The 23,795-nt window shown below is 40.4% G+C and overlaps 2 protein-coding genes across 9 annotated transcripts in view; one reads left to right on the top strand and one right to left on the bottom strand.

Annotated features, from left to right (window-relative positions):
- LOC131250753 (uncharacterized) overlaps positions 1 to 23,581 on the bottom strand; it is a 74,495-nt gene extending 50,914 nt beyond the window's left edge. The window contains exons 1-6 of one of the 8 annotated variants that reach the window (XR_009173429.1): positions 23,411 to 23,581; positions 22,116 to 22,263; positions 20,312 to 20,379; positions 19,150 to 19,244; positions 18,411 to 19,071; positions 17,803 to 18,082 (exon numbers count right to left, since the gene is read on the bottom strand). Coding sequence is in view for 2 of the 8 variants with exons in the window: in XM_058251044.1 (XP_058107027.1) it covers positions 14,941 to 15,006; positions 19,112 to 19,244; positions 20,312 to 20,379; positions 22,116 to 22,263; positions 23,411 to 23,520 (525 nt within the window). In the remaining 6 variants the exon portion in view is untranslated. Of the gene's footprint in view, positions 1 to 14,836; positions 15,007 to 17,802; positions 18,083 to 18,410; positions 19,072 to 19,111; positions 19,245 to 20,311; positions 20,380 to 22,115; positions 22,264 to 22,399; positions 22,493 to 23,410 lie in introns of those variants that run through there. The other 7 variants (XR_009173430.1, XR_009173431.1, XR_009173434.1 and 4 more) reach the window with 7 other exon arrangements.
- LOC131251855 (disease resistance protein RGA2-like) lies at positions 8,627 to 11,752 on the top strand. Its single transcript, XM_058252849.1, has one exon. The coding sequence runs from the start codon at positions 8,627 to 8,629 to the stop codon at positions 11,750 to 11,752; it is 3,126 nt and encodes a 1,041-aa protein (XP_058108832.1).
- Positions 23,582 to 23,795: the final 214 nt, after the last annotated feature.

Genomic DNA, 23,795 nt, shown 5'->3' with positions numbered 1-23,795 from the left:
TGGGATTGAAGAAAGCTTGACTGATGTACTTGTTTTGTAGTACCTTTGATCTTTCATTAATGAATATTATATTCCTTTTTATTCAGTATTGAACACTAATATAACTAGGTATGAAGATCATCAGCATTTACCTTGAAATCATGTAGGATTTCTATTTTTGTCGGCAGGCCAGTCACCCACTCGCACGGGTTGACCAACCTTGAATGTACAAGAGAGGTACATTTAGGGCTATGTTTATACATTGAGGTATGAACTTCCCTTTATTGTGAATAATAAAGGATGAGGATATGAGTGAGTCGTATTCGCCTACAATCTTATAAAGATTGAAGATGAGACTGATAAAGTCGAATAACATAATCGCACCATTCCGTTACATGCGATCAATGTTATGGCCTGAAATTAAAGCCAGGTTATGAGGTTATGAGATGAGTCGTACCTTATGTAGAATGACCTGCGTATTGTAGACCCGACATTCACCTAGTATTGTCTACTTTACGACGTGGATTGTAGCCACGTGCTGGGACCTATTACCTACAGATTGCTTTGATTCGATCTAATCATTGCAACGTGCGAGTAGCCAGTCCCGTAGGTGACTCTTTGTATCCTTAGCTACCCTCCTCTTGTGTATATGAGGATGAGATTGAGTGTTGCTACTTTAGTGTACTATGACGAAATGTCCCTGAACTTGGAAACCGGCTCACAAAATTTCCGATTGATGAGACATCCTCCGTAGAACCCCATTTTCGAGTTCCGGCACCTATTCACCAGGTTCGATCCGGGATACTACAAGGAGGATTTCAAATCATCGGTCGATTCATAATGAGCATAACAAAAGCATAACTCACAAATAATAACCACAAGAACACCATCACAAAATCCACTATGATCAAAAACATTTTGAGTACAATGCGTGAAAGGGAAAATACAATGTAACAAAAGAAACAAAACTCCGAGTGGCCGCACGCTCCAACTACGAGACTATGGTCATGCGTCTAGCGCCACTGCGCACGCATCAATCATGCATAAGCTTATAGAAAGCTTAAAGGGTGGTTTAAGTATGTGCGATATAAGCGTGCTCAAAATGCAAGGTCGAGTAATGCGGAATCATGGTGATGAGTACATGGATACAATTAGCCGTACCAGGCTATGTGGTGCAAGATATGAATCTTATCGGCCATAACACGCCATGCGATGCGAGATGCAACTCAAGCATACCAAACCTCATCATATATCAGTTCAGTTCTCATTCTGGATAATCACCGGGTTCAATACACTCCAAATGACATGCTCCTCCCCCATGCGCTTAGTCCAAGTGAGCGTAAGAGACCTCACTATCCGCTTGACCAATAGTTTGCCAATACCTATCCAACACGTCGATAGCAAACCCATTTACAAGCTGGTCAGACTCAGCCTAGCATTGCCCTCTACCCTCGGGCGGGTAAGGCCACACTCCATTCCAACCAACCATGACATAGTGGGAGACGCGGCCTCCTGGTATTCGGCCCTCATGCGCTCATATATCCACTCGGTCTCGACATTGGAGTCATCCTCTGGTACCATCGGGTTTAGGGATTTTCACCCAGGGACGTCTATGGCGCCCGTATGCTAGAACCAAATATTTCCGGTTTCCAATCCTGCCATCCACGATGTGTCTGTGGAGGCTATGACCCTGATGTGGCTAGGGCATATAGTAACTACAATCACACAAATGCAAGTGCATGAATCACACTATCAGTCATGCAACAGCCCTGTATATACCATGCACTTATATGAGGCAACTCCGCCTATCAGGGAGCCCATAAACAGTCTATCCAAAGGTATATGCTATGATCGGTCACTCCTCACATCAGGCATACATATGGTGCGAATGATCATGAATCATGGATCTATACTAAACATGTATAAAGAGATGGGCTCTAGGTATAATGGAGATGGCCCTAGACGGCCTACTTACCATAATTATGGGCCTATCAGTGGGCCTTAGGGAGAGTTATAATGCGGACATTTAACCAACATTATCCATTCAATGTGGACATCAAACCAACATTGCTCCCAAGGAATGGCCTTCCATGAATCACACATTGTAATGGGCCTTTTGTACATCTAATTGGGCCTTGACCCAAGGACCCAAATACATCAAATGGGCTACATAACATGAGCCCCATATCTATATCAAGGTGGGCCTCAATGGGCCTCATAATATGGGCCTAATACAAATCAAGGTGGGCCTCAACAAGGACCACTAATGCATGAAGATGGGCCTCCATAATGGGCCTTAAATTATCTCCAAAACAGTTGGACAGTTGGATGAAACACATACATTATGATGGAGCCCACACTAATAGAGGGTGTGGTTTACAATACTTACATAAGTGGGGCCCACCAAAATGCTCATTTTCCACCCAGCTTAAGGCCCAATATAATGTTTATTTTCCACCCAACTTAAGGCCCAACATAATGTTTATTTTCCACCCAACTGTTCATAAAGCTACCTGAACCAAGGTAGGGCCCACTGGACTGGGCCCACTAGAATGTTTATTTTCTACCCAACCTGGGCCCATTGTATTGTTTATTTGCCATCCAACTGTCCATAAGGTTGCTTGGGCCAAGTAAGGCCCACGGTAATATTTATTTTCTACCCAGTCTTTTGATAAGGTCACACCTGACCTGGGCCCACATTAATGTATATTTGCCACACAACCCGTTTAAAGGGGTCACGTGCACCTGGGGTAGGGCCCACTGGACTGGGACCCACTGAAATGTTTATTTCCACCCAACCGGCCACGCGGTCAGGGAGGGGCCCACCGTAATGTTTATTTGCATCCTACCTATTTAAAGGGTCACGTGGACCTGAGAAAAATAGGCCCACCAAATGTGGTTCCCAAATCCAGCCCACCCATTATGTGTGTCCCACTTGGCTGAAGTTTCAGACCAAGTTTCAGCGGCATCCAAATTTCAGGTAGGCCCCACCAAGTATTTTTATATGTTTAGGCAGGTCTTTACATGATTTTAGATGGTGTGGCCCACCTGAGTTCCGTATACGGCTGATTTTTGGGATGAACGGCTGGACCGTGGGGACCTATAAAATGCACGGTTCTAATGGGCGAAACACATCAAGTGGGGCCCACAGCTGGGGCTGTGAGCCCCAGCCCTCCCGTCCGTCAGCGGCCAGCGCAGGCGCTGCCAGCGCCCGCTGTGAGTTTTATTTTTTTATTTTTTGAAAAAATTCATTTTTCTGCGATTTTTCACAGACGGGGCCCGCATCAACAAGATCCACACCAGTCATTGGATTCCTTGGTCCAAGACCGACCAAAAGAGTCCAATATGCGCCTCGTTTTGGGAGAATAGAAGCTTTAAGGTGTGTTTTAATGGTATACACTACTATTCCCTATGTTATGGCCCGCCTGAGAATCGGATTAGCCTCAAATTTCTGACCAACGCCTAAAAACATGTGAGGAATGGATTGGACGGCGCGGATTGGATTCATATATCAAGGTGGGGCCTACATATGCGGTCCACCCAAAAGCAACCTTCCTTTTTTTTTTCTCACACTCACGTCAGCGTACACACTCCACTGTTAGCCTCTCCCTCCCACGGTTACACGTCCCGCATCCTGGACAGTGTTGCTACAACACATGCACCATGGTGGGTCCCACATGTACATTGCCCACCACCATGTATATATATATATATATATATATATATATATATATATATATATATATATATATATATATATATATATATATATATATATATATTAATATAAAAGTAAATATAATATATATATATATAACATGTGAAACTTTCCACCATCCTAAAATGGACGATGGATTTGGCCTAAGATGTGGTGGGCCACACCATTGATAAATGGAGTGGATTTAACATGATTTGGTGGGGCCCACTTCATTCTAGGGAGAGAAAAGAAAGAGAGAGAAAGAGAGATAAACGGTGGTAGAGAAGAGGGACCCCGCCACTATGGGCCCTCCATTGATACAACACATACATCAAAGTGGGTCCCACAACAAGTGGTCACTAAAATTTAAAATAATTACAAATCAACCACCTTATCTTACTTCTACTTGCTCCCTTGGCCTTAAATGCTCCTTGCCTTGCTTTTTGATGGAGGTTGATGGAAGATTGATGGTGTGGATGAAAGATGAGAGGGTGGGCCACACTTGTTATTTGGGAGAGAGCTTGGATATTGGAGCTCTCATGAGATTTGAAAAATTGCTAGAGAATGAGAGGGAGAGATAGAAATAATGGATGAAGGGATGGGTGGAGTGGTGGTTGTAGGAAAGGGAGTGATGAGAGGTATGGCTTAGTTTGAAATTGGTGGAGAAGAGAGATGGTTGTGGTTGAAAATGAGAAAAAGAGGAGTGGTGAGGTGGAAAGAGGGTGGACTTTTGAAAAAGGAGGGAATGGGTTGTAGTACTAGAGGTAAGGCTTGTACTTGACATTGATTGATGGAACATATCGTAGAGATTCCCTCGAAATCCGCAACGCGCGGTGTTTTTTCAGAATAAACGCAGATCGGCATCTTCTTGCCTGGGTATCGGTTCGGTGCGCAAGTCACGGCGTTGGAACAGCGGCGACGACGCGATCGCCAAGACATAGGTTTCGGATCGATCCGACGTCGGTGCGCGGGACCTGACTTAGGATCGTGCGCAAACGCCGGATACGGTGCGAAGGTTGCCGAAATTTGACCGAAAGGACCGCGGAATCCAACGGAACAGTACGGACTAGGACACGGGTCTTACAGAATGTCTTTCCTGATTATTGGTTTTCTTGAAAACCTAGCTTGATTAATTTCAAATTACACATCTGCGTGGGTAAGATCCCGTGACAGCTACAGTTTCTATAACTATAAATACGCACTTGAAGACTTATCCGCCAGGTGTCGAGTTGTTTTTATTAGACTTTTGCAAACAGTATTTTTCTTAAAAAGCATATATATATATATATATATATATAAGTATTGCTTTGAATTGGTTTTATTCGAAGTTTGTGAAAAATCAAGTTTTCATAATAACTCGATAAGTTGGATAAGTGCGTATGTTGGCCGAGTACTCCAGGTCGGGAGTTAACTCCATCCGGTGTGGTCATGCGGACTAGGACAGGCATTGCAAAGCTTGGGTTATTGAGTACTAGTCAGGTGGTCACTTAGTACTTAAGCACCTGTGAGAAGATTATGGTGATCCAGCTGGTCCCACGCCTCTGATTCTTTTGATCGCGATGTTTGGTTTTTGATTGTTATTAGGCAAGTTAGATGGACAAATTTTTTGTGCCTATCCCACAATGTGATTGAGTGGGAGATGTTGGACGTAGGCCAGTGGGGCCCACTGGTGAGCAATCACTAGTGGGTGGGTCCCACATGTTTAGGCTTTCTCCGGCCTTCTTTTCCATTCGGTTGAGATTTCAAATTCAACTTTGAATTTGAAATATGATAAGAGATAGGGATTTGACCGGATAATATGGTTTCATCCTATCTCATCCGATCTCTCCCTCCTTTCCTATAAAAAGGGATGCGTTCTCTCTCTCGCATTGAACAATTATACGAAATACCGAGAGTATACAGAGAGATATAGTGTGCACGGTAGTCTGTCCATCTTAGCTTGTCCTTGGGACGATCTGATCCATAGATCGCAATCCGGGGCCACTATATACCGTAGGATCAGAGGTGTGAATAGTTCCATCTGCTCCAGTAGTAGATAGGCGGGCCGTTGGAGCGTCAATCTTCTGCTTTGTAAAGGTTCCCAACATCGTGTAGACCGTCAGATCTTGAGGGCTCACCTTCCGCGCTTCCCAACACTAAAAGTATTTAATGGTCCCACATTTAATCACCACTGTTTCCCATAATATGGTCCACCGATAATTGGATTTGCTTCTTTTTAGGATAATGCCCTAAAATGACCCGCTTTGATGTATGTGTTTCGTACCCACACCATCCACCTTTGCCAAGCATGTACCCAAGGTTGTGATAGATCCAAATCCCAGCCTAAAAATATAAAGCATGCTTAATTAATCTTTTTATTTTATAGCCCAAGCCATACATCCCATTGGTTAGGACTTGGCTGAACCCTTTTTGTGGGTCGGACATAACACGAGTACCAACTCACACGAGCCACCCACTTCACACAGGTGAGGACCGCCTCACACGGGTCACTTGCTCTAGCCTGACCCACCGTGATGTTTGTAAAACATTCACCCTATTCATCCATTATGCCCAAATCAATTTTAGGGCATGGGCCCAAAAATGAGAGATTCAAATTTATGTGGGTCAACTGCTGGTGCGGCAGTGAAGATGATGCCATTCTTGAAACTTTGTTAGGCCCAATATTTATTTTTTGCCCAACATACTGCAAGGCCTGCTATGATGTTTATATGCCATCCACACCATTCATCGGGTCATTCTTACTGAGGGGATCCCAAACAATAAATATCAACTCGATTCAATACTTTTGTGGCTGATACATACATACTTGTGCACATAATTAAAATAGAGTCATTTATTATACGTGTGTCGTGTCCGTGTGCTCGATCTGAAGCTCGACAACTTGATCAGCATGATTTTATGGGTGCCCTCATCTTAATAAGATGCATCTTGTGAAGGGGATGTGATGCGGGGATGCACGTGTTGAGGTTGATCACCATCTTCCCGGAGGGAAAAAAAAAAAAAAGAAATAAATTCTAAAAATTTGAAATTTGAAATTTGATTCATAATAAAAAATGAATTCACAATCCTATGAAGAAATTTCAGAATCAAACTCTAACTCAAACTCCCTAAAATTCATGACTTACGATAAATAGTAAACTTATTATTTATAAATGGTCATGATTTCTACTTAGACTTAAAAATAGTGTCATATTTAACCTACAGTTGTCTTAATTAGTCAGTAATAGGTTAGTTAGATTTGGTCCCTAGATGAACAATTACGAGGTTAGACTTGAGGTTTAAGTGACCAGGCGGATTAGTTGGCTCCATACGGTTGGTTAATTGAATTTGTGCGGTTCTTTACTGGTATTAACTACGTATAGGCTCACCTCGAGCGTCAAGGATCAATAAGTGATGACGTGGGCTAATTTTATATATATATATATATATATATATATATATATATATATATATATATATATATGCCTAGTTTAATGTTCCAATGGTCTTGATTACTTCCGCCTTCAATCGGGCCTTTTTTGGTCCATCTTGGACATGGAAGTACCGGAGACCTGCTCTACTCCAGGTTGGATGAGCAGATAATCACAAGGTATGAACTCTCTTGACAGTGCACATCTACGTGGGGCCCACTAGCATGAATGCATGAAGTTGATTTTTGAGTGCTCCATGAGTCACCAGATTCCTTCTGTCTGATATCTTTAGAAAAAACCAGCCGCCCACGTTCCATGGGATGCATCGTACCTCATCTTTCACATCATATGCATCTTTCTTCTATGGTGGGTCTTTATGTTTTATCACCTTTATTGGCTGCTATCCCATGGGCATATACCATGATATGTTCATGATTGTCAGTATTGAGATATTTGGAGATTTCAATCCATTAATCTGAACCGTTCACAAGATCTAGAACATAGTTTTTAAGAACTACTATTAAAATTGACACTAAGTGAATGATTGAAGCATTCCATAAGTTTTTCTTCTCTTACATAACCGTTTGTTTTTTTTTTAACTCGTGCATGTAATCGATAGGATTTAATGATAAAAGGAGTGCTTCAAACAATAAGCGATCCATGATGGTCTCTAACAAATGGATGACTTAGATTGTTGATTGGATTTATTTCCCTGTGAAAAATCCTGACCACCCATTTTCAAGGTACTGGTTTCATGCGTAGCATCGGTAGCGGATTAGGTGAGACCCTGGACTCACCCATAATGGTGTGGCCCGTACTGTGGGGCCCACCTTGATGTATTTATTCTCTATCCATACAGTCCATCCGTGTTTTTTAGATTATTTTAATGCTAATCCAAAAAATGAAGCAGATCCAAAATTTCAAGTGGACCATACCATAGGAAAGGTGGTGATTGACCATTAATAGGCCACAAAGTTTTGAATCAAGCTGATATTTATTTCTTCCCTTCATGCAGGTTTATGTGTCCTTATCAACAGATTAGATTGCATATAAACGCTACAAAACATTTAGTTATGTTTTAGGAAGTTTTTAATGGTATGACCTTAAATTTCTAAGGTCTCCACCAACCCAAAACTTCTATTTTCCACCCTTTCATCAAACTCTTTAGTTTTTTAACTTCAGCATTAGCATAAGTTGAAACAAATCCTCTCTGTCTCTCTGTTCCATATCTTCAAACTCCTTCCCATTTCCTATTTCTAAACCAATTTTATTTCTAATTCCTCCCTTCTCTCTCTGTTCCATATCTTCAAACTCCTTTCCATTCCCCATTTCTAAACCAATTTTATTTCAAATTCCTCCCTTCTCTCTCTGTTCCATATTTTCAAACTCCTTCCCATTTCCTATAATTACACCTCTTTGAACTCAAATTCCTCCCTTCTCTTTCTGTTCCATATCTTCAAACTCCTTCCCATTTCCTATATTTACACCTCTTTGAACTCAAATTCCTCCATTCTTTCCATCACTACCAAAAACAGAAAACATGGTTGATTCACTGGTCTCGCTTGCCATAGAAAAATTGGCCAAAGTTCTTGAAGATGAGGCGGTTTTGTTGGTGGGTGTCACCAACGAGATCAAAAAGCTTTCCAATACGTTCACCTTGATCCAAGCTGTGCTTAAAGATGCTGAAACTCGGCGAGTGAAGGACGAAGCTGTGAAGAAGTGGTTGGAGAATCTCAAAGACGTGGCCTACGATGTGGATGACATACTAGATGAATGGATGACGGAAGCTCTCAAATCACAAGCACCTGATGAAGATGGTGTGTCCTGTTTCAGTAAGAAGAAGGTAACAAGCTTCCTGTCACCTGTTAACTGCTTCAATCATGTCGCGTTACGCCACAAAATTGGGAGTAGGATAAAGGAGGTGAAGGGTAGATTAGATGATATCGAAAAAGATAAGAACCAATTGGGTCTTAAAGTAGATAGTGGGGAGAGGGAGAGAGTGGAGAGTGAAGTGAGGCGGGGAGAGCGAGAGACAGGCTCCCTGCTCGACCAACCGTCAGTTGTCGGCAGAGAAGATGACAAAAATGAAGTCCTGCACTTGTTGCTGAGGGAGAGTAGTGGAGAGGTGAATGAGGTGCCCTTCGTCATTTCTATCGTTGGAATGGGGGGGTTGGGGAAGACCACCCTTGCTCAACTCGCCTATAACGATGAGGAAGTCAAGCGGCATTTTGAGATGAGAATGTGGGTATGCGTTTCTGAATATTTCAATGTGAAACAGATTACAGAATCAATTATAAAATCTGCAGACACTGAGTTTAAGGGCAAAAACTTAAACTTGGATCGATTGCAACTTTGCCTCCGGGAAATGTTGCATGGAAAAAGATTCTTGATTGTGCTTGATGACATTTGGTGTGAAGAAAGTGAGAAGTGGGACAGACTGAAACCTCCCTTCCAAGATGGTGCATCCGGGAGTCGAATCGTCGTAACTACTCGTAATGAAAAGGTTGCATCAGCGATGGGAGGGGTTCGCATACACAAGCTGACTGTCCTATCCGATGACGATTGCTGGTTAGTGTTCTGGCGCAGAGCGCTTGAGCATCGGAGTGCAGAAGAGCGTTCAGAGTTGGAAGCGATTGGAAAGGAAATCGTAAAGAAGTGTGGAGGGCTGCCTCTCGCAGCAAAGACAATAGGGAGTGCCATGCGCTCAAGAACGACGAGAAACGAGTGGGAGCTTGTCTTGGAAAGCGACATATGGAATTCACATGATTTCTTACAAGGCATTTTACCAGCTTTGTTACTCAGCTACCATGACTTGCTTCCTGCTTTGAAGCAATGCTTCGCATATTTCTCCATCTTCCCCAAAGATTGGGTGATAGAGAAGGATGTGACAGTGAAGTTATGGGTGGCACAAGGTTTTATCCGATCCGAAGAAATTGGTGGTCGGTATTTCAATGATCTACTAATACGGTCGTTGCTTCAAGATGCAGAACTGGACGATGACAAGAACATAGTCAAGTGCAAGATGCATGATTTAGTTCATGATCTTGCAAAATCCGTTGCAGGAAGTGAATGTTCACTGGTGGATATCAGAGAACAAGCCTCGCTGAACCCAAGCAATCTCCGCCATTCTTTTTTATATGTCAGTGATGAAGAAGTGGCTTCCATTTGGCCCACCTTGTATAAGGCTAACAAGTTGCGGACGTTGCTATGCGACTCAAGAATCTACATGCCTAGGGTGCCGAACAATTTATTTAATCATTTCAGACACCTTAGGGCATTGGACTTGAGTTACACTAGCATTCAGAAATTACCTGGAACAGTAGGAAAATTGAAGCAGTTGAGATATCTTGATTTATCTTTGACAGACATAAAGAAGTTGCCGGAGGGGGTGGGAAAATTGAAGCAGTTGAGATATCTTGATTTATCTCAGGCAGAGATAGAGGAGTTGCCTGAGGAGGTGAGTAATTGTGTAAATTTACAGACCTTGAAACTGCATTACTGTCGTCAGCTAAAAAAGCTTCCGAAAGGGTTGGGAAAAATGATTAACCTGCGACATCTAGATTTAGAAGGCACTGACGAGCTGAAGTACTTACCGCAGGGCATAGGGAGGCTAAGTAGCCTTCGGACGATAACAAAGTTGATAGTGGAGGGTGGCATCGAAGGATGTAAATGGGGAGAAGTGAAACAACTGATCAATCATCTTCAAGGAAGACTCCAAATTATTGGGTTGGAAAAAGTCAAGAGCAGGGACGAAGCTAGGGAGGCAGAACTGTATAAGCAGCAGGATATTTATGCTATATTATATGAATACAGAGGTGATGAAGCGTTGGATGATGATGAGGTGAACAGAATGGAGGTCGTGCTTGAAATCCTGAAGCCCCACACAAACTTGAAAAGGTTGAAAATAGAGGGATACAGAGGTTGGAACCTTCCCAAGTGGATAGAGGATCCGGTGTTCTCCAATCTAGTGGAGGTGGAGCTCTGGTCTTGTAACAAGTGTAAACAATTGCCAGGTCTTGGTAAACTACCTTCCCTTAAATCCCTTCATATTGTGGAAATGGAAGAGGTGAGAAAGGTGGGTGGTGAGTTTAGTGGGGATGATAATAATGATGGAAGTGGTGGTGTCGTGTCATTCCCAAAGCTCCAGACCCTCCGCTTCCAAAACATGCCAAACTGGGAGGAGTGGGAATTGATCGGAGATGGAGAGTGTATGCGATCACTCCAGGAATTACGAATGGATGAATGTCCAAAGCTGAAGGAGTTGCCCGGTAATCTTCCACCCCGCCTCCGGAAGCTGATTTTAACGATAGGTAATGATGGGTTGGAATCGGGTGGGCCCTTACCCATCCTCCCCAACCTTAACCATCTGGTGATTAGTCGTAATCCAGAGCTGACATCGTTCCCTTGTGGTTGGTTGGGGCAACTCAAAGCCCTCCAAAAACTGAAGATCTGGTTTTGTTCAGATTTAAGGTCTCTACCAGAGGAGTTGCAACACCTCAGCATGCTTCAACAATTGGAGATAGTGTTCTGTCCACTCTTACAACAGCGCTACAGAGAAGGAGGAGAAGATCGGGACAAGATTGCCCACATCCCCGATATCAGAATCAGTGCTCCCCTTGGAGGTTTACTTAAAATGCTTTACGGTGATGTGGCTCCAAGAAGATGAAATCGACGAACAGCTTTTCACTTGCTTGTTTCAAGGAATTTTGTTGATGTTCTGTGTAACTACTCTTTTTTTATTCTTTTTCTTTTATGTTTTCTTTCTTTTCCTTTTTTCTTTTTTCTGTTTCTTTTCTCTTTTTTTTCTTTTTTTTTTTTTTTATGGATTTAGTTGTAATAATATGTAAATCAAAAGTTGTTCGTCAGATGTTGATTGCCTTTTTATTTCTTCCACATATACGCAGCTGATCCAGCGTACGTTGTGGGTGAGACCCTGACCTCGGGGCCCACCTTCATCTTTATATTGTGTCATCTGTTACGCCAAATCATTTTATAGCATGGGCCAAAGATGAACCATATACAAATTTCAGGTACATCACACCACAATAAACAGTGGTGGAAGATGGCAAATAGGCTTTAAGAAGTTTTTAACGGTGGGAGTTCAATGACTACTGCTTCTTATGGTGTAGCCCATTTGAGATTTATATCTGCTTCATTTTTGGGTCCATGCCACAAAATGATCCGGCAAAATGGATGGACAGAATAGATACACAACGTATATGTATACATCCATTTATTTTGTACACATACAAGAGCTTACAGCTTGGTTCAAGAGGTCATATAGAGATGCACGGGTCTTTGAAAGCTCGGATTAAATCAAAATCCTTCCAATAGTTGCATGTGTAACATGTGTGTCACTAGGCTATTACTCTATTGGACATATAGCCCACTAATGATATCCCAAAACAATTAGATTATCAATTGCATCACTATAATTACTCTAATACGATGATCAGCACTGTCCAAACATTGTCCATGTAAATCAACGGTTAAAAATCATTGGTTAGTTACTCGTACCTGATCTTGTGCTTGTGGCCCATCCAAGACACTTGGAATTTCATCATTTTTGGGCAAAGTATATATTTCAGCAGGCTTATTACAACCATTGTTTGTGTCAAATGTTATATATGTTTATTAATTAGACATATTAAAGTTGATTTAGTAATTAAATTCAAACCCCCGTAAATACACCATGAATAACTACTTTTGGATTAAAGTTGATTCTGAGCCCAGGGTGCCAAACACAACAAGAGGATTTCAAACCAAGGGGGTTTCAGATACAGGGATTCCGAATCCACGCTCCCAAACATGCCCTAAATATATTACGAGGGTGACATATTCTCCGCAACCGGTGGTCTCCTGGCCCATTTGATGATCAGGCCTGAATTTCGTGATTGAGCCTAGACCGTAACTGCAAATTGGCCTTAAGCATTCACAGTCCTATGCCGTGGTCCACCTGAGATTTCGATCTGTCTTATTTTTTCGCTCATACCCTAAAATGAGTTGTTGTGCTCGTACCTAAAATGAGCTGGCAAAATAGATGAACAACATAAATAAGACACATCATGGTGGGGCCCACAGAGCACCAACCAGTACCGACCTCTATTCTGAAAGGGTCACTGCTGAATCTGAGCCCACCTGCTTATACCCGTGTGGAGCCCATCAAACCCGACATTAAATAGATCCCACCATAATGATGGGATGTTCATGCCTATCTAATTGTTAGGTGGGCCATAATAGAAAGCAATTGGCAACCATCCAAACGCCTCCAACTTAATACGGTACCCACATGAAGACTGGATCAGACTGAATATTTCATGGTGGGCTACCCTTCTTCATAGGTTGATAGCATACATACCAAAGTAGGCCCACAAGAGTTTGTTCTACAAGCACTGGTGGACGAATGGACCTTTTTTTTTAAAAAAAAAAAGAGCCTCAATTTTAAAAGATACTCAGAAATTCCATACCAAGAAATGGAATAGATTTAATATAATAACTTCGGTGCGAGGGGAAGTAAGTATAGGTCTCAAAAGGATGTAGGTGGAGTTAGTAAAAAACGACTGAGGACTAGTATTTTATCCAAAGACAGGGATCCATAATGAGATGAAAATGGCAAAAGAGAATTGGTGTAGCTGACCCCACTTTTTTTTTTTTTCTTCTTTCTTTTTAATGGATGAAGATTTTATTGAAAAACTGTGCCAAAAGAACAGCAAAAAATACAAAAAGAAAAATAAAGTTATAAGTCCAAGCGGGCCATCAAGACACGAGCCAAAAGCCCTTTCAATCACCCAAAACACTGCCTTGCGATGGACCCAGCCTTCCAACTGATTCATTTTCGAAGCAACGCCAATTTCTCTCCCCAATTAGTTGTGATAGTGCTTAAGATAATGGCTACGATAATTATTTAATTCATTAATTCCAGTTTTCATAATGAAGATACACAACCGATTGATTCCACAATGCACTCTCATTATAATATTCCCATGCCTCTTGGATTAACAAGGAATTAAAAATAAAATAACTATCTGTGTTTCTTTTAAAACTGGCCAAATGTGAGGAGCAGAGGATGAGAGGATGAGACGGCCAAGCATTGTCACTACTGCAATGAGACTATCAATGAATTCAGACCAACCATCCATCCATGGTCCTGCAATGAATGGCTCACAACATAAAAACCAACTTAAATGGACCTTTTTCCTTTTGACCATTATAACTTCCCTATTGCCACCATCTATTGCGAAGGCCACAAATTGGACAGTTCGGTGTCATTTGAGATGGATAGCATAGGGAGGGAGGGAAGCATATCCAAGATTGAGATAGCCCGAGGAGTTGTCACAGATGGAAGGCATCACCAAGATTGAGATAGAAGGCATCGTCCATTGACAACATGACCTGGCAGTCTGTCATAACCTATTACAGTAGCCAATGTATGGACCACTCAAGACCAAGTGAGAGCAACTGAGCTGTGGGCTGTACAAAGCAATGTTGACAGTTGAGCTCCTACGTAGTAAACCACAGAACAAAAAAACAGTATTGCATTCTTCGTGGAATAATGTTAGCATATAAAATCCCCATTTCCTTTTCCTCAAAACTCAATATTCAATCACTTCATTCACAACGGAAGGTTACAGATAAGAAGTAAACATGGGCAGTTTCAGTTTCCAACTTTTCTCACCCAAGCGACGACATTCAACTACAGAAACTAAGTTTCTAAAATGATGCAATGCTGTGCTTTCGTCCACGTGCTCTTTTACTGGCTTCTCTTTTTCCCCCCTTTTCCAACCCAAGGCAACTTTTCCCTTCACTTCTTCACCATAAGCACACAAGTCTTGCCTCGCCTTCAGCCTCTACGCTCTACACTCTCCTCATCTTCCAAAAAAATACCTCTCCACCCGACCAATATTTGGCCATGGGCTGCACCTGATCAATGTCATCCATTGCAGGAGAAAGCAAATGAAAATCAATAGTAAAAACACTGAGATGACAGATCCATTGAATATCCAATACAAAATAATAGAATGTAAAGAACAAAAGAGAAATGCAGCACTGATTCGTGAGGAGAGAGCTGTGAAGTGGTGAATCATGGGGACAAATGCCAACTGGGCACACTTGTGTGAGAACTGTGCTAATCATCAAACCGTGAACATGCCCTGGCCCATAAATCAGGCCAATCAACTCATCAGATGGGAGATTAAAAAGCAAATAAACAGCCCATACTCCACTTACACTTGTGCAACTGATGAGGGGGGATCAGAAGGCTCCTAGCAGATCCCACACTAGTGTGCCAGTTGGCAAGTGTGCCATAATTGATCCCTTCAATCTCTCCTGCAAATATCTTCAACATTTTTTTAAAAAAGAAAGGCTAAAAATCAAGTTAGCATTCTTGCCAACCATCATAATATTAAAATTGGCAAATTAAATAATCAAGACAATAGAAGTTAATGAGAAAGGCAAGCCAGAAATACCATATATGCGTATACAAAACTTATAATGGAGTTAACCTGAGATATCTATGCAAGTAGGACAACACTTGGGCGTGATTCACATATTTAGAGATGAATCTTCACTTGAAACACAAGAATACCATTTTATTTGGGTCAACAAAGAATAGTCAAAGCCGCTACATTACAATGACTGCAAGAGGCCGGGAGCATGGCAGGAGTGGAAATAGTGGAATAATGGTATTGTACCAAAACTGACAGAGGCTAGAGCTGCAAACAGATTGGATTGACCCAATGACCAAGTAGATGGGACCTGATCCAAGTCAGAACCAGGTTTGGTCCACATTTTAGCGTCCAATGGGTCAGGATTCTGATTCAGGTAGTGGGACTCAAAAAACTGCCATTTTAGTTTTAAGAGGGAAAAACCATTCTTATAAGGAAAGTTGGTGGAATGATGAGGTTCACAAGCCCATCAGTGAGAAACAATCATGTTTCAAGGACTGAAAAAGACTAAGAACATAGAAATGCCAAAAAGAAAAACTAAAAAGAGTAGAAAGTGATCAAGCTAAACTCAAGGCATCTGAGGATCTTTACAAGAGAAGGTGAGAAAGGTATCTTCAAGCTAGAAAAAATGAAGAGAGGAATGGTAGGGACCTAGATAATAAGGATGATGAAATCAATGAAAGGTGGAAAAGCTATTTGCATAACTCATTAAATAATGACTCTCTCTCATAAAAGGGTAGAAAGGGGAGCATGTGATGCTTGATGAACTGGCACTCAAAAATTATACACATAGCAAGTATATTTACTCAAACTAAACTAATTAACTTGTGGAACCACTGCCAAAAAACAAGGTAACTCCGCGATGACCTTCCCTGACGGCTAAAACCATTGGCGTTTCCAACGGCTGAGGGCAACAGTTTTGGCCGTCGAACGTTTTAGCCGTCAGCGTTAGTCATAAATTTTAAAACTAATAATGAAAATTAATTGCCTAGTATAAAATCAAACATATATGAACTGATTATTCGTTCCCAAAATAAAAAAGGCGCACACACTCCAAAGAAAGAAAGAAAGAGAAAAAAAAAGTACTAAAGAAAAATCACTTGACTAAAAAAAATCAAACCATAAAAAAAGATTTCTCATGTGAAGCAGAATCCAGCCTTCTCAAAAAATATAAATTAAAAAAAAAAAAAAAAAAAAAAAAAGCAGAATCCATCTGCAGAAAAACATAAATTAAAAAAAAAAAAATCCGAAAGAAACACAAATCCAATCCACAACATGAAAAACAGAGATGCATAATCAAAGGCACAGAAGAGTTTAGTTGGTGCCTTAGAATATAAAAAAACAAGATCCACATATTAATACTAAGCTGTAGAGGCCATTAGACAGATAAACACATGATTTCGAAGAATAACTTTAAAAAACTCCTTTTTTCATTGACAGGTGTAAAACTAATAATGAGATACATATATAAAGGGATAACTATATAAGACTATAAGATGAAGCGGGGGAAAGAGATACCTCTGGAGCCATCAAATAAGGACTTCCGTTCAGCAAACGTATAACATCTTGTCTTTTAGGTTGAATGCCAACACAAATCAACATAGCAAAAAATGTCGTATGAAAAAAAAAAAAATTAGAATGCTTTCGTGAGAACAATTGAGAAATTCTATGAAGCACAACTAGTTTTGAAAAAATGGGGATATGCACACAATGTGTAGCTATCGTCACATCATTTCTGCGCTTTATATTTCTTGCAAATCCGAACAAGCATATATAATTTATTATTAAACCTGTGTCAAGACGATCCTAGCAAACAGTTAATGCATGAAGGGAGCTAGAAAAAAATAAATAAATAAATAAGAGAACCTAAGTGACCTTCAAAGTTTACGACAGAAGAAGAAGGTTTGCATTGGAGCTTTCCATCCATACCAAAACCAACAAAGTTGGTTCCCAAAACAGTAAATCTCTCCTTTCCATCCTTTCTTTCACTCTCAAAATCTCTTACCCTCTTCGCACTGTCAAACATAATATACCAAAACCACCATAACCCAAAAGCCAATAATTTCCACATGAAATTCCATACACAAAACCAACACAAACACAAAAGTAAAAGTCAAATGAGAAACAATTTCAACACAACAAGAAAACCTCCCACCTAAAATTCTCACACTAGAACCACCATTTTCATGAGAAATAAAGAAAAAAAAGAAGAAGAGCTTTTCAGCTTCTTCATTTAAAAACCCAATAAAAAACCACTCAGCAAAAACTCAACTGCAAAAGCAGCATCAACGTGAGAAGAGCAGCATCATTGTGAGAAGCTCTCCATTCGCTAAGCACATCGTCATGCAACCACTGTCTGCACAAAGCCAAGGAAACATGCCAATCTTAGAAATACACTCATTCGATATCACTGGTCAAATTTTGTTATGAAGAAGTGGGTTGAGTAGTCGAGATTCCTCTTCAAGTCCACGGGGTGGTGGCTTATCAAACTCTTGGTCATTTACCTCACCCGCTATGGGTAAAGCCAGTTTTTCACTGTCCTCAGATCCTCTCTGCACAACAATAATCGCAAGAAGAATCAACACAACAGATTCAGGTGCAGGAATGGGAGAAGGCCGAAGGGTCTGTTTAAATGTTAGCAAGTATAAACAAGAGGAAGTGGAGTGTGAGCCCAAAGCAGAAGTGCATCTAGTTAGAAGGATCATGCAACCAAGGTCAAAAGAAGCATCAAATGACAAGACAGAAACCATATTTAGCTCAGTTCTGAGCTAATCAATGAGATTTTTCAAAACTGATTTCATATTTAGCTCCAATCAAAATTCCAAACTTCTCTCCAAGTTGATTGATAAATCAAGCTCCAAAGTGATCTCTAAGACTGACATCTGATTTGAAGGAACAATAGCTCTTAGATTTATCCACGAAAACAGCCTGATTTTCTGAATTATCAACTTTCCCAACAGTTTGTGGGAAGTTTGGGAGAGACCCACTTCTGAAACAAGGGGAAAGGGGAAAAAAAAAAAAAACAGAGGAAGACTTTTTTTTTTTTTTAAAAAGGCTAATAATTATTAGCTTGATTTTCAAGGCAAACCAACTAGATAGAATCCCTAAAAAGCTCAAATGGGTTGTTCCCTAAATTGATGAAAACGACTTCTAGAACCTGTTTGGACTGAATGGTGGGGTCACCTGAAGCATGGAACCATCATTGGATATTAACTTCAGAACTTTATGAGCCTGGAAATCAATACCAGAAAAGCTTAAACTAATATAGAAGCACTAATCTAACAAACAAACCACCTTTAAAGCAGAACTGAAGCTTGCTGGTAGAATTCCCCTGCAAGCTGCTTTGAAAATCACCATTAAACACAGGCATTAACAGTATGCAGAATGTGTTCCGATTAAATGAGTCGATGGTTTTGTCATTAAGTGAAGAATCTTCCCTTGCTTCCAAGAGGGGCATCTGAGATTTGACAGGAACATCACTCTCAGACTTTCCATTTCTGGGTATCATCCACTAGATCTTGAATCTGAAAGAAACAACAATCTGTATCCCTTGTTGTGACCGCATAAAGACCAAAGAAAACCTTAAGATGAGAAGGAAATAAATCTTCCAAATGCTGACTGTGTTTGTTGAAATGCACTACCAGAAGGACTTGTTTGAGTTGGAGTTGATCAAAAGCCTCCAAAGCCAGGCTTCTGCCCCAAATACAGAAGATGCTGTTTCAAGGGAAAAAAAACAGACTTTTAGTCAGACGCCAATAGAATTACTGCATGTCAGACAATAAACACCTTGAAGCCAATTCACAAGGAAAAAAAAAAAAAAAAAAACCATTCAATTGAATACTTTCCCTCCACATCTCACAAATAGGCTTTTTTCTAAAGAGATTGTTTGTCAGGCATTTCATCAAACATGCAACAGGCATCGTCGAACTGGACCATTGGATGTATCTAGAGATCATGCAATTCCATGCAACGAGATCAAACCCATCAATTTGCTTGAAGATGGAGACGTATGAATCTAGTATCAAACTTGAGAAAAGAAAACGATCTCCACTATAAAAATCGTAGGAATTGCACATGAAAACCGTAGGAAGAGAAGTCACGAAAATTACATTTAAAAAAAGCAAATTAATCTTCCAAACCGTAGGAATTGTACATGAAACAAAAAGAAAATCCATAAAAATCAACAGACCTTGGAGTATCCATCTGTATGAAAAGCTTTTCATACTTACGGAGAGATGCAGTTCACTAAAATTTGGTGGGTCGACTCAACATGGTTGAGTCAACTCGGTTCAATGAGATTCCAAGCCAGGTTTCACAGAAACTCGCTGGCCAGCATGACTCACTCAGTTCTTGACGAGTCGTGTCAATTTAGAAATTAGAACACAACTTCAGGTCCAACTCATGAACATCCACCCTCACTTCATTTAGAAATTAGAACACACAAACAGCTCACCAAAGCTACTTATTTCTTGTCCTTCAAATACACGAAATAATATAATATGCACCAGGCAATCCCCTGATTCGCCTTTACTCGAATGAAACTAACATTTGACATGCATTTCAAGAGCCTGAGATAGGTTGACTCAGTGCATATGTCAACTCATTGTGTACTAAAGATTTTAACACATATATTAGGGCCTTTATGCATCTCCCTTCCACATCAACTTGTACAAGGACCATAATCCACAAAATAAGTGAACAGTGAATTAACTAAACAAATTTATGAATCTGTTACCATTATAAAATCACAACTGCATGATGTCAAGAAGCATGAATTTCACCTGTCCAACAAGTTTAAAACTGTGTCCGCATGTATTCCATTCCAATATATAAATTTGGTAAATGGCACCTGGAACAAGAAAATGTCAAGATTCAATCAGTAAAGAGACCACACTCTCAAGAGATAAGAAAATTTCAGTTGCTGATAATATATGCCCCAATAATAGATGAATCCATGATACCACACTCTAAACATGGTGAGAAATAAAAGAACTAAGCCTTGTCTGATGATGATCACAAAGAAATAGAGGTGTCTGGAACTAAATTATCGGTTTACAGGCAAAAAGGACCAGCTGCTTTCTAAACCAATAAATTATACATCGAATATGATTAGCTTATTAACCACTTCATTAGCCAAGCTAGATTCGATTTCATTTGTTGTTACCTTATTTGGTCTTGAAGTTGTTCAAGACTACTAGTGCAGTTTGTGAATCTGTCTAGACTCGAGACATCATTGAATTTGGTGGATGCAAGCTTGAATCTCTCTAGCTGGTCCAGCTAATTAGTCATGCTCCAGCTTCTGTTGTAGACCAAGAGTGGCTTCTTCTAATTTAAGAATAGGCTTCTTCTAATAACATATACCCTATTCATTGATGTCCTTGGAATCTCTAACAAGTGGTGCCAACAGTGCCATGTTGTTTGTGTAGTTGCACAATCATTCTAACTAGGTGCTGCTACTGCTTTAAATCACTCTTTGACCTTAGCACTTGTGTTTTTGCTCTCACTCCCCTCTTCTTAGCTGTTCACACTTGATAAAATTTTAAAATAGACTTGTCTATGCTCCCACACCTCAATCTGTTGCCACTTCGCCTCATGCTTCATGAACTATAGGTTGGCTGCATAGTAGGTTCTCTAGTATCATGTTGCATAGAAGGATATGGATCCATTAAGTGAGCCCATGCCAACCCTTCTAGTGGTTCTCGTGTGGTCATCAAAATGCATGCATAACTTGGATCTCCTTGTGTAGATGTACCATTGGTCGGACACATTAAGCAAGGATTGTCAGAGCTCTTCCACCATTTTCATTCAACTGACTATGCAAAATGCACATGCTGCCATGTTTGTGCAATTCGCTGAGTTTCTGAGGCCATGCGTTTGGATACACAATTGAATTAAATTACAAACATTCAGTTTAATCAAGAGGAAATGCCAGCATTAAATGACGCTTCCTACTATTAATAATGAGGAAATCACTCTCAAATTGCATTCATGTTTCTTAGCCTGTCCACCCAATATGAATGTGAAGGAAATTACAACATTGCAATCCAATTTTATAGTGCATCCAAACGCACCCCCAAGAAACTTCCGTAAGTCATTTACCTTCCTATATCACTTTCCATTAGCAGCTACAACCTTGAAAGTAACCATTTGGCTATTTACAAAGGCCTTTTTTTGTTATCAATCAGAAACAAGAAGTCATGTGACCAGCCAAGGCATTCATGCATCAGTAAACCTATTTCACTTACTCCATTAGTTAGCATTGATGCCATGGGATGCCAATTGAGCTGATTTCATTAGAGATGAGATCAGAAAGTTTTCCCGGCTCTTGCCATTTTCTTTTACCTAGCACAATCTATTGTTTGTTAATGGAATTTCCATTCAGCTCTTTTGCCCTTTTTTTATAAGCTACATGAAGCACACAGCTTAGTTCTATTATTAAAACTAAATGCCAAACAACTATTAATTGCAATAACCAAGAAACCAAGCACCTGAACATAGTACTGAGTAACACGAATTAAATGGCTCTTCCAAAATGTCGGAAAAGAATTCCATCCAACATCCCAGTGTAAAGAAAAAGCTGCTTACCTTGCATATAGGACGTTGAGGATCCCTCAGATTGACAAGTAAATTGTCACTTTTTAAATCAAAGTGTACTATGTTCTTTCCATGCAAGTATTCCATCCCAAATGCCACATCCATAGCAATCAAGAGACGCTTGCGCCGATCGAGGGTCCTGATGATAAATAGTAGCAAGTAAAATTTCCTCCATTCAGATGCCATGCAATAAGTAGAGCATGCACTCACTTCACATCATTAATGAAAAGAACATAATTATAAGACAAGAAATAAAAACAAGTGAGCAAGAATACCGATCATTCCGCTGTAAAGCATTTCTGAGAGAACCATTAACCATGTACTCTGTTACTGTCGCCACGGATCCCCCAGGGCCATCCAGGACGACACCATAGTGCAAGCGGTTAATGCCATCTGTAATTGGCGGTAAACTGGGGCTCATCTGATCCAACAATTTGGCCTTGAGGTCCTGAATTGCAATGAAGGTAAGCAAATTGACAATAACGTCGTAAGAGATAAGGCCACATTTTGAACTTCTCAGCTCCCCAAGGCCAACACGATAGGCTGGTACCAAAATTGTGAGATATGTCACAACCATCCAGTACCTACATTGACTTCAGCAGTCAATTGTTCATTCATTTTGCAGCCTGAGAGGACAGACTCAGGAGAGGTAGATGTTGGAAAAACAGATGCTGCTACACCCTCAGCAACAGCCTGCAGTTCTTGCTTGATTTGCTCCTCTGCTGACCCTATAACAGCAATTGAAAAATGACAAATAGATGTTTCAATATTAAAGAAAGAGCCTAAAGAGGTCATTATATGGTACATGAAACTGTTTGTATAGTTCATGGTTTAAAGTATCATTTGATGCAACACATATCAAGTGATATGTATCAGATATTCAGCCCTAAATGTAAGATACAGATATGTGATTCCTTGCCAATGCAGCACTAAATCTGGGAAATTTGCTACCAGTCCTACAAGACTTCTGTTTAACATTCAAAACACACTGATATGTATCATTTCAGGAGCCAATGGTTGTAATTGTCCAATTTCGTCAATGCATAGTATTATCTCTATGATGGGGTCCACCGATAAACTGATTAGGTCATTGAGAGGTGGGCCTCAACTATACCAGTTATGGATCAAACACAAAACAGAAAACCAAGCATCATATAATACCCACTCGTACCAAGGAGTCTTTTAAAATTTTACAACCTATGCTTATAAGGTAAAATGAAAGCTAGAGAGAACATGAGAAAGCATTGAATTATCAGATTTCCATATGTAAATAGGGGAGCACTCACTGCCAATTCCTCCCACAAGTTCTTCGGCTTCCCTTGTGAACCGGCGCTAGCTTCCTAGTTTTGGAATTCTGTTTGCAGGTCACAGAAGAAGTCCTCTGTAACACCAACATTCAGAATCACATCAATACAAAGCAGTTTTCGAAGATGATGAAGACAACCATCCAACTTTAAATTGTTATTTGAACATCTCTAAAAAAATTACCTACAGAATAAACGGGTTAAATAAGAACTCAAAATCTGCCCTGTCCAATAGGTTGGCCCTGCCATGAGGATCGCCTTATGCAAAATTCAGTGTCATCCACTCACCAGGTGGATCACACTAATGTATAGCCGCTGATAAGTAAGAAGGCATGAAAAATGGCCAGAATTAAAGGAAAGTTTTAAC

Source organism: Magnolia sinica, chromosome 7 (genome assembly GCF_029962835.1).
Source record: "Magnolia sinica isolate HGM2019 chromosome 7, MsV1, whole genome shotgun sequence".
In the NCBI taxonomy this organism is placed as follows: Eukaryota; Viridiplantae; Streptophyta; class Magnoliopsida; order Magnoliales; family Magnoliaceae; genus Magnolia; species Magnolia sinica.
Note: the sequence above shows the minus strand (reverse complement) of the source record. Positions and strands in the feature narration are given on the sequence as shown.